The sequence below is a fragment of the Pinus tabuliformis genome, chromosome 4_2 (assembly GCF_031772625.1).
Source record: "Pinus tabuliformis cultivar Carrire ecotype Pingquan chromosome 4_2, CPIR1, whole genome shotgun sequence".
Taxonomy (NCBI): Eukaryota; Viridiplantae; Streptophyta; class Pinopsida; order Pinales; family Pinaceae; genus Pinus; species Pinus tabuliformis.
The window spans coordinates 390,801,810-390,814,156 of record NC_142304.1 but is presented as its reverse complement, the minus strand read 5'-3'; the positions used below and the strand labels follow the sequence as shown (position 1 = coordinate 390,814,156).

The 12,347-nt window shown below is 30.7% G+C and overlaps 1 protein-coding gene across 1 annotated transcript; it reads right to left on the bottom strand.

Moving 5' to 3' along the window:
- Positions 1-8,879: 8,879 nt before the first annotated feature.
- On the bottom strand, positions 8,880-10,631 carry LOC149169602 (NAC domain-containing protein 1-like). The gene is made up of 3 exons (XM_089427127.1): positions 10,172-10,631; positions 9,689-9,978; positions 8,880-9,520 (listed from the first exon to the last, which is right to left on the bottom strand). The coding sequence occupies exons 1-3, from the start codon at positions 10,350-10,352 to the stop codon at positions 9,020-9,022; spliced, it is 972 nt and encodes a 323-aa protein (XP_089283253.1). The 5' UTR covers positions 10,353-10,631; the 3' UTR covers positions 8,880-9,019.
- Positions 10,632-12,347: the final 1,716 nt, after the last annotated feature.

Below are 12,347 nucleotides of genomic sequence, written 5' to 3'. Positions count from 1 at the left end.
AGTGCAAAAGTATATGTCTCCAAACCACTGTGATGACACTTGTACGACAATGTTTACAACTTTGTGTGTGAGTGTGACTGATGTCAACAAAGCGAAAACAAATCATAAACACAAACACAAAGGGGGAAGTCGACAAGGGTGTGAAAACTTGACAAGAGCTCATGAGATGAGCCCGAGTGTTTGCGACCATCAAGGGGGAAAAAACCAAGGAAGGCTCTGAAATTTGGATGCAGGCCAAAATTTTGGAGTGTGTTGTAGCCGCTACAACATTACCCTATTGGTAACCCATGTCATGTCAATAAGCCCCACGTTGCTCAAGTCCTTGAACACTGAATTTGTTAAACATAAATTTATTTTAAAAGAAATGTTTTAATTTATTTTTACTGTTTTTTTTTCTACTTCAAAATTAAATTTTAAGTGTTTTCTTTTTAGAATTAAATTTTAAGGGTCTTTTAATAAATTTTTTTTTTAATTTTTATAATATTTTTTGTTGTTTCTCTTTTAATATTTGGAGTGTTTTTTATTTAAAATAGGAAGAACATATTTAATTTTTAAATGTTTTTTGTTTTGCTTGTTTAATTAAAATATTTTTTTTAATCAATAAACACACACACAGAAGGTCTCTATGAATGTTTCTGGAATAAGGGCAGCAATTACATCATCTAAAATTGCAGTTGGACACTTTATGAATATTGTTGAAAATATCCGAATTGAAACACATGATAAAATTCAAGCAACTAGCTTATCAAATACATTGAGATTATTTCAAAATGGAAGAATACACGATAAATAAATAAAAGAAAATTTATATGGCATGTTAAATATAAAGAAAGCAATGAATGTGTACATATTTATCTACATTGTGGTATGATTATCTTTGGTGAACCAAATGAGGTGATGGACAAAGTACGAGACATATGTTTAGTGTCTAATACATACACTATTTATGAACATACAAAACTACCCAAAACACGCGAAAAAGTTATATATCATCTCTTAAAAGCCAAGTATGACACATATGAAGAATCTACAAAGTTGTGTGAAAAAATTTCACCCAACATTGCAAATAACATTGTAAGTATACTTATTATATTTATGTGTTATGCATCATTGTAATTATCATAATATTTTTTATAATTTTTTTATCATTGACATATTATATTTTGTTTGATATGATTTTGTGAGAGTCTTTCAATTATGTTGAAGCTTGTTTATTATCTAGAATCAAATATTATGAATGTGACCAGCAATTTCCACACAGAGACAAAAGAAGAAATAAGAAAGAAGAAAAAACAATAGATCATGAAACTACAATAATAGATACATAAGATTGACAAAGAAACACTAAAATGGATCAATCTAGTAAAGCTAGACATGTTAGTTTTGAAGATGTGGAAGTTTACGTTGAAGCTTAAAGATATGTTGCCATTAATGAAGATGAGATTAGCATTGTTGTTGAAAAGGAGAAAAGTTATAAAACACCAAAAAAATAAATTCACATGGATGTCTCTCTACCAATTGATGAAGAGGAGATTGTTTATCTACAAGAAAATATGTTAACCGGTAAGAGAAAGAAACCAAAATGTGATCAATCTATAAAATATGTGGGCACCAGTGAAGATCAGAGTGAAAACTTTAAAGGCAACAAGGAAATCATAACACCAAATGTTGATTTAGAGAATGGAATTATTAAAACAAAACAAAATGTCATTTGAGATCAGTTGATGAAGAATAATTTAATTAATGGCAGCAAAACATTTCAACTCAATGTTAGCCAATTCTATAAGTCAAATGAAAGACAATCTAAATATCAAATTAGAAAGCCACATCACCTACATGTCCATAACTTGAAACATCGATTAGGTACAATCCATATGCACATGTGATTCTCGTTGATATAATTAAATTTCCTAACAAAGAGCCATTTGAGAAGACAAGATGTTTTGAATACAAATATTATGTAATTGGGGGGCACCATTTTGCAGAGGCTAGAATACAATTAATCAAGGAATATCCCAATAACTTGCTTTTTAAAATATTTAGATGTATCATTTATGCGAGTTTAACAGAAATAAAAGCAAAGTTATTGGCATGGGATCATAATACAAATAATGAGTACATGATTTCTTTGACTTTCATCCAAAGGGTTGGATTTATTCATAGTGAATTTCAAGAAAAATGTGGTGGGGACAAGGAAAAAGTCAGTCTAAACTTTCAAAAGGAATGTTGTATGGAAATAAGTTATCAAATTGAGGAAAAATCAATTCAAAATGTGGAAAAGTAAATTCAAATTTATTCAAAGGTATGTATAATATTTTCTAATTGGCATTTAGAACTAGGGAGTTATGGGAATTGATTGATAAGATTTTCAACATGTGGGAGAATATTTCCATAAAAAATCAAAAGGTTAAAAATTCTAAACCCTTAATATGTACCAACAGTAAGATAGGTCCTGAAATCAAGCATATTCCAGATGATATGACTATCACACCTTAGAGAACAATGCAAAGAGTGAAGGATGTTAAACATTTCAAATCAATATTATCTCTTGTGAAGTCGGGTGAATTATCATTGCATGAAAAGTGCTCGGAATTTCAAAAGTAAGTTTGTCGAATTGTTTTTATTTTTTTTTGGATTATGATTTTATTTTAAATATAACATATTGTTGTTGGTAGTATTTGTTATATATATATATATATATATATATATATATATATATATATATATATATATATATATATATATATATATATATATATATTAATATATTAATAATTTTTATTTTATTTATTCAATTATAAGGTTTATATGAAAATACAAGAACATATGGTTAAAATGTTGAATAAAGAGAGTTGGGATGATGTTGTATACAACTACCTAGAATCAAGTTTTACAGCAATACTTAAATATTTTTATCTTGCATTCAAAAAAGTGTGTTGATTTATACATTTATTTTATTCATATGTAAACTACTTTTATTTTATTACTTATACATATATTTGTTTATTTCATTAAAAATGTTGAAGAAGGATGCAGAAGGAGTATCGAATAGTTTCAAAAGCTTTATTGAAAAATTAAGTTGGAAAGGCTAAAAAAGCAACATCTTAGGAATGTTGAACTTAATCCTCGTCTTAGTCATTTCATTTAGAATGGTTCAAAACTATCCATGAATATCAAATAATACAAGGTGATTGTGAAGACATTGCAAAACTCATACCTAAAAGGGAAAATGCCCTACTTATTGCAAATAGTCCTCATGGTTTCAAATTTTCAAACATTGGATATGATAGTGGGCCTTATATTTATTGAAATTTTAATAAAGTTGTTACGAGCTTTCAAGAAGTCACAACATCACCACTTTGGAGATTTGTGACATTTCATTAAGACACAAATTTTAATGTTATTATCATTTTCTAGGGAAACACAAATTCAAGGATGCAACTTACATGGTAAGACATTGAAATTGTATGTTTGATTATTTTTTAAAAAAATTATTTATGTAAAAAATAATTGAACTTTTACTATGTCATGTTATAGGCAAAAGTCAAATCTTATTGGTTGCGGAGATCAACCAATTATAAGTTATTGTGAGTTCATCCATGTTGAATGTTTGAAAAAAGACTAACTATAAGCATATTCTTCTGAATCGAATAGATGGAAAGATTCCTAGCCAAGTATTGGTTCATGATGTTGTTGTAAGAAAACTAACATATGAGAATAAATATGCAAAAGGAGAGATAGTTAACATTTATCAAAAACCACATGCATTGATTAACTATCTTATAGATTTATTTTAAAATGAAGGAGATTGGGTTTTGAATTTATTCTTAGGTTCAAATAAGTTTTATTATATAAAAATGAATTTCAATATTTTTTCATGTATTTATACTAATTTACATAATTATTTCTTTTTGCTTGATGATTAGGTACAACAATAGCATGTTGCCTACAAAAAGAAATAAACTGCATTGTCATTGAAAAAGGCTCACTACAATGCAGTTTTATTCAGCAAAAAAATAATTCTCTTCAATTTCTTCCAAATGCAATGCAAAAAGTTGGTTTGAGGAAAGGAGATTTTAATAAATCATGTATGGTAGAGAAATAAAAGGAACCTCAACCACCGTTAGATGGAATGATTGGAAAATGAAACTTTGGGAGATTTGTAGACATCAAAGATCCATTAAAAGAGGAAAATGACCAAACTAAAGCACAAAATATTATAGAAGACAATAATGAAGCTCTTGAAGATGATGAACACGGACTATATTATTTGATTGATTAAATTTAAGTTATACTTGCAAATCAAGCTCAATTTTGAGAACTATCCATTAGTTATACTTGTAATGTTTTGACTTTGAAATTTTATGACAAAAATAAGTATTCAATTATTGCTATTATATGTTTAATATTTGTATTATTTGATTTTCACTTTAATTTTAATGTGAATCATTAATTTTTCTCAAAAAATTTGTGATTATTATTAACTTTTGACATAAAATTCATAAAATATGTTATTTTTTAAAGTTTTTTTTGTTAAAATTCTCATAAATATTGTTTATTTGACATGTCATTTTTAACAAAAAAATGTCTTAAAATGTGTATTTTTTTTTATTATATCTATATTCAAAATGTGTAGTTTTGTGTTAAATGTTTAAAATTGTTGTTTTTTTAGCGATAATTATTTGATATGCATTGAAATATTAATTAGAGATACATAAATATATAGAAAATCCTAACTTTAAAATATTAACCCATTTTTTTTAACTATGCGAAAAACAAAGATTTCATTACCAAAAAAATTGAAAAGAAAAACAAAAAAACACAAACTTGAAAAACACTTAAAAACAATTATCTCGGGGAAGAAGAAGAAGATGATGACATTAGAAAATTTAAATTGTCAAAAATAAGTCCTCTAAAAAAAAGGTTGATGTTACATCACCACTTTTTCAAAATCAACATGAAAATCACTAACATTTAAAAAAATATTCATACTTGATACATAAGAAAATTTAAAGTGTCAAAATATGCTCCAAAAAGAGTGCATTGTCAATCAACTATTTTCAAAATCGAATGCTTTTTTGCTACCTCAAAAAAATTGATACTTGGTAAATTTCTCATTTGATTGATAACTATGTTACTTGACAAAGAAAAGATTACATATTAATATAATATATATAAACATAATATTTAAATTAGTATTTTTTTTATTGATCACCTAAACCAATATACACTTAGAGTCAATACCCCTATTGCCACATTTTGTCATTGAAAACCAAACTAACTGTGAAATCTAATAATTTTAGTAATATAATCAACAAAGATTAAACAAACACATAAATAATGAACTAATTAGTGAGCTAGGATGTGTTGAGTATTGAGCATATCTAGTCTATATAATAGTGTACAAAAATGGCCTAGAGGCCTCATATGAAACCATAAAATACTAATAGAAGCCAAACAACTAATTGTTGTGCAATGAGTAAGATTAACACTAGCCTACATCCATCTTAACGTTGGATCTACCAAGTCTTGAGAGGAATCATATCTCTTTCCACTGTAAAAGAGGTTTGCATGTCAAGATATTTGATCTCTCTTTGTGCTTGGTAGATTTGAAGTTAAGAGGGATCTAAGGTGGTTTAATTTCCCATTTTAAATAGCCTATATTCCACATGAATATCATGGTTCAATACCATGTGTCATTTTAATTTTTATTATTATTTATTTTACAGAGTTATTTTTATTTTTATTTATTTTGACCAAGTCAAAATGTTTACAATACATTATATTACGTTACAACATCTCTACCATACTGGGATGGAAATTATCTCTCAGCACAATGAAAACAAAATATGTTAGCCATTGAAACAAGTTGGGAGGAAGTGGACATGTTGATCGAATCTGTCTGAGAGCCCAGAGAGGCTAGGCAGGGTAGGCATTTCCTACAAATGACGAATGATTCAATTCACGCTAACCAAAGGACCATATTGCAATGCTCAACCTACAAATCATCCATCTGTAAAAGAATCTTGTGTTTTTCCTCATGCCTCTCAAGGAAGACTTTGGTGTCCCTGGTATCCAACACTCGGTCGTAAATAGAAGCCACTACTTTAACGTCAATGAATTTATCCTTGTCATCTAAAACCTATGTGAATGCTTGTTGAATCTCCTCTTGGATCTCAGATGGGTTGTGCAAGTGAAAACATCAAAGTTTTTGTATGAACTAAAACCTATGTGAATGCTTATTGAATTTCCTCTTGGATCTCAAGGGGGTTGTGCAAGTGAAAACATCGAGTTATTGTATGAGCCCGAAGGCAAGCCCAGGCACTGTCTTTGGCTCTATTCCAGGCTCCTATATGACTACGAGGTCATTGTCCAGGCATGGAGGAAAAGGCAAAGAGTTACCATTCAAAACGATGAAAGGGTGGCAAAGCAATTGAGATGGATCCATAAACATAAGCCAAACAAAAAAAGAGCGACGAAGAGGTAAAAGCCTCGAAAAGAGGACACCATTCAAAAAATAGGGCGTTGGGCAGACCGTTACCAAGCAATTAAAAAAGGACTAGCACCGAAACGACGACAGTGTGCCAGCAAGAAAAAGAACAATGCCAAATGCCCGTAACTCAGCTCGATTGGTAGGAGGTTAACAATCTTCCGAGGCAATCTATTTGTGAATGCATTGAAATAGTCAAAAGAGGAGGTTCGTTTAAAGTGGAATGTTTTTCCATGACAATGAGTTCTGTGAATGGGTGGTTATTTGCATTTTATAAGATAACACCAACGAAACTTGAAACTAAAATATTATTTTTTCTATTAGCAAATTAAAATCATAATAAATAAAATTTTAATTTATTTTAAAATTTATCAAAACCATAATAAATAAATAATCGAGAAAAACAAAAGTGCAATATCACTCCCTTTTAATTAGATGAACCGTAACTACCAATCAAGGAAATTCAAACAATAAAAAATCTGTGCTACAGTTGCCACAGAAATGGACAATAAAAAATCTGTGCTACAGTTGCCACAGAAATGGACAGTGCACCTCTTGTGAATTAAAACATAAATTGGTAAAATGAGATATTTTTGAAACCTTTCACAACGCTCAAACCTCAACCAAACAGGTCAATTTGTGATTAGGAGACTACGATGGCAAACGGCGAACTCCAAAAAGTGAATCCATTCATTGCTTCTTATTCTTCTTTTGGTACACGTGTAGTTTATGCGATGGATATCAAAGCATAGTTTGCCACGTGTTAAGTAGAGAATCAATAAGTTCGGTCTGAATGCCGATTGGTGGTGATGTTTGGAAAGTGAAACTTTTATGGTACACCATTACGCTCGTTGTACTAATATCAAAATAAGAAAATTATGAATGGCGTTGTTGGTTTAACAAAGAAATAATTTTTTTTTGTTGTATTTAAATGTTTTTTTAATAGTGAAAATGGATTTAACACTCTTCTAGTTTATTTAAAATTGTGAAGTTTCATAGTTATAATCTAAATTTTTAAACATTTCCGCGTAATTTTTGCAAAGCCATGGTAAAATTTCTTTTTTTACCTATGCGAAAACATGGCATGTTTAGACCACCCTAATCATTAAATTTTGAAGACAGATTTTATGGATTTTTAATGAAGTTTGGGTGGAGATATTAAAAAGATGATTTTGGGGTGAATTTTTAACATCAAACGTAAGTATTATTTTTAAGGATTTTAAATTATATTAATACGATTTATCTATATTATTATTTTAAAAAGTTATATGGTACATTGTATTTAAAATTAAATAATATATTTATTATTATTTATAAAGTTTAAATCGCCTTGATTAACATATGGGTTCACTCAGAGGTGTATATGGCAGTGCGAATTAACCTATAACAACCCAATTATCAATATAGTAGTAATAGTGAGACTAGCGAATGGATTCACCTAAACATATATAGTGATAATAATGAGAATAAATTTATATCAACCCAATTGTCAATATAGTGGTGATAGTTGAAATAAATTTATATCAACCCAATTGTCAATATAGTGGTGAGAGTTGAAATAAATTTATATCAACCCAATTGTCAATATACTAGTGCTAGTTGAAATAAATTTAAAAAATAATATATTATTATGATTAATTTAAAATTATGTATATCTTTATTTAAATAAGTTAACCAACACATTATACATTGTATTTAAGATGAAAGGATAATTTACTTACCATTTTATATATATATATTAATAGAGAAGTAATTATATCAATATAGTATATGTTTGATTAATATGGGGAGGTGTTTATTCGTGAAACCATTTTTATTAGTTTATATTTGATAAAGGTCTTTTATAGTGATGGTAGCCAATGAGTTGAGTAGCTATTGTTTTATATATATATACAGCTTAGTATCACTTCACTATCAATTCAATGCAGAACCCATGATTACGTTAGTCAATTCAAAACACCATCTCAATGATTAAGTAAAGACAGATTTATGTTTTTATTTTTAGTTTTTAAAATTATAAATTATGAAATAATTTTTTTTCATGAGATTGAGATTAAATAGTTTTCTCATATAAAAGATGGAGTTGTTTTTAGTAGATTTTTTGGATTTTTCGGAATTGGTTGGAAAAATTTGAGGTGAAATCTTGATTTGTATTATTTAAATTAGTTTTTTTGATTATATATGGATTCAGTACGTGGAAAACCCCTAGGACACTTCGATTGCACAAGATTATCAATCAAGCTTATGATTTCCACAAATTCTTGCCAGATTTTAGAGAAATTGGACCGGAAAAACCTACCGTAAAAGCTTCCAAAAAAATCGCAAGAAAAACAATTCCATAAAAATCAACCATTCTGGTTCTAAGAAAATAACTTTTCAGGAATTCATTTTATACTGACAATTTATTGCCCATACACCTTGAAGATACAAGCAATAAGAAAGCAAGTCCCATCACCAACTCCACTTTCTAGAGTTTTAATGTTTAAAATCAATTTACACAGAAATCCAACACGTGTTGTTGTTATATTTTCATACGATAACCCCACGTTCCCAAGGTAGCAGTTCAAGGTTCCAGTTTTCGATGTTGGGCCAGTGATACATGTGCTCATCGGGCGCCGCCACTTCCATGTATGGATTCCAACATTCAAACTGCAGTGTCGATGATGGATTCCCACTGTTTTGCCTCTTCGCAGGGTAGACAGACGAGGCTTCGTCGCAGTTGAAACCCATTGACATTGACACGTCACTTCTGGTCTCGCAGGAATTTAAATGCTGGGGCAATACCTGGAGGCTGGACGACGGGTCCACATAGGACAGGGCCGCGTTGCTGGCATCTGACATGTCATGGCTCGGAAAGCTGTCCACAAACAGATCGTCGCTCTGAAACAGCCCAGAGAAGGAACTGAATTTGGGCATAACTGATTCTTGTGGCACGTCAGCAGGTGACGGGGCCTGCAGTTCTGGGTTCGAGAACACCCGGGTAGAATGAGTCGCTTTCTTGTATATCCGGCACAGCACCCAATCGTCCAACTGGAAAAACACAAGCCAGGATCAATTCTTGAAATTCCCATTAAAATTTTCTTTAAAATATATATACATATCTGTATGGTGATTCAATTGGTAATAGTTGTGATGTAAATTAAAAGATTTTATTTTTAAATCTGGTGAATAAAATTCACTAAAAACAACAATTCTTACGCGCAGAGATCGCTTTCTGTTCGTTGGCATGGTTTCAGTGAGGCGGTATTCGTGCATGACCCAACTGGTTTTCAGGCCCTTTGCCGGTCTTCCCTTGAAAAACACCAGGGCTTTCTTCACGCCCACTATCTGCGACGAGGTGGTTCCCGACATGACAGAGATGGGCTTCTCTGTTCCCGTTGCTTTCCAGTAGCCAGAGCCGGCGGATCTGTTGGGGCGCGACCCGTTGGGATATTTTCGGTCCCTGGGGCTGAAGAAATACCACTCTTGCTCTCCAAAACAAGCCTTCGCTGAAATCCAGTCAACGCATATACACACCATGAGAAAAAGAAAAAGGGTATCGTGGAATGTAATTCAGAAAAAAATAACTAAAACCTTCGCGGTTTCAATTTTCTTTGGATGTAAAATTGATTAGGCCAGAGTTCAGACAATCTAGAAATGTTAAAATATATATATAAACCCGGGTTTGGAGGGGATACTCACCGGGCAAATCCCAGGGGTCATGTTTGTACACGTCAATCTCTGCAATAATTGAAGCAGGGAGAGGAGAACAGGAGACCTTGTTCTTCAGGTAATGGATGAGCAGCTCCTCGTCTGTGGGGTGAAATCTGAAGCCTGGCGGCAATTGTGGCAGAAACTCCGGGTAGAATGCCGAGCCATCCATCGCAATCGTAAGTTTGTGTGGAGAGGATGTCCGTAGTCTTTAACGTGACTTTTTGAAAGCTTTTCTGGCGATTTTTTCCGGTGAAAATCCGGCAGTAATTTATTGAAATCGAAGTTTGATAACTAGTTTCTGCACAATGAAAGCGTCCCAGGGGTTTTTCAGGGTGCTGAATCCGAATATGCAGTTAAAAAACCATTTTAACTGCAACAAATCATGATTTCATCTCAATTTCTTCCGCCGGATTCCGTCACCGGAATCTCAAAAAATCGCATTATAGACAACTCCTGTCTGAAATGTTGGTGGGCGGCGTCCCTCCTTTTATGGGGCCGCCGCCGTCCCAATCCTTAAACTTCCTCGTGCGCACGGCACTGACTCAAGCATCCACTGCTGCTGACACGGGTCTTGACACGTCCGCTGACAAGGACAGCAACGCGGAATCGATGAAAGTTGGCAACAGCCAACCTGGAGAAACCACGCGTGAGGGCTCCCAGGTGCATGGATTTGGAAAAGAAGAATATGCCGTGGGCACCTCTGGGGATTATGTTGTGAACGTCCACTACGCTAGTGACAAGTATGCCACGAAAGGGCAATAATTTGATGATGATTGGTTTTCGAGTCCACAGTTTTGCCATCTCACATTCAGTCAAAGGTCCAAAACGCTTTCTGTCAATCAAGTTTGTTCGATTTGACAAGAGATGCATGGGAAGCTTGATCGCTGACACGCAGATATAGATTTTTATGTAGATCTCAATATTATGTAATTCTTTATATTGAAATATTGTATATATTATATTGATTTCATTAATATTTTTAAAAGTTACCTATTAATTTTATATTAAGAATTACATATTTCTATTTTTATTGTTTATTATCAATTATTTTTTCTTTTGTTGAATTTAAGTTTCTGCAATTTATATCAAGGTTTTTGAGAAGATTTTATTGATCTGGTTATCTAGAAAGTTGATAGTGATATTTGATTGGGAAACAGCTGACCCGACAAGATCAAGTGATATGGACAAAAAACCATAATAATTAAAAAGTAAGAAATTAAGTTAAAAGCCAATTATCATATTTAAATATAAATTAAGTAATGACAAATAATTAGTTGTTGAAATGACCTATATAAATAAATCTTTAGTTAGTTAGTTCAAAACTAGATAATGTATTTATTCAATAAGAACTAAAAATATTAAAATTATATATATATATATATATAAAAGTTATATAACTAAAGTACATAATGAACTAATTAGTAAACCTTAAACCTTAGGTAAGTTAGTTTTATTTATATTATATTAAAAGGGGGCCAATATTAAATTTACATATAGTTAATGGGAATTTTAGTTTAATTTTTATATAATTAATGTAACGAATCACTTAAAATTAAAAGGTTTGACATTAAAATTATATTAGAGCTATATAATTAAATATTTAGTATTATATTAAAATCATATAATTAAACATTTAGTTAATAAAATGTAGGTTAGTTTTTATTTTTAATTAAAATCTATATATAATTAAAAATCTAATTGCAAGTTAGTATTGTTAAAGTTATTACCATAATTGAATGTTGTTAAATCTAATAATGGATCTTATTAATAAAGCTATAAACTTAATCCTTATCTAATTAACTATATTAATGAAATATAATAAGAATAATACTGAAAGGAAAACTCAATAAGTAAGGGAATAAAGGACCAAGGATAAAAATTTAATAAAATCAATGGGTAAGAAGATTGTTTTAAAGTAGGTTAGTTATTAGTTTTTACAATAACTAGGTAAAGAAAGTATATATAACACTATTTGTTTAATAACACCAAAGTATATTTTTTTAAACTATTTGTTTATATATATATATATATATTGAAATAAATTAGTTAATTAGGTCATATCTTTGAGAAGAACTCCCATCCCACGCCACATGTGTCGTCATGCGCCATTGATTTTGGCATTAGACGATAGAAATAATGTTTGTCATCGGATTGATTCCTCTAA

Bases quoted from the DNA above. Each gene is read 5' to 3' on its own strand.
- LOC149169602 (XM_089427127.1), bottom strand. From the start codon at position 10,352: ATGGATGGCTCGGCATTCTACCCGGAGTTTCTGCCACAATTGCCGCCA. The intron at 9,979-10,171 runs GTGAGTATCCCC...ACTGGATTTCAG, and splicing joins TGACCCCTGGGATTTGCCCG to CGAAGGCTTGTTTTGGAGAG. The intron at 9,521-9,688 runs GTAAGAATTGTT...GTGTTTTTCCAG, and splicing joins ACAGAAAGCGATCTCTGCGC to TTGGACGATTGGGTGCTGTG.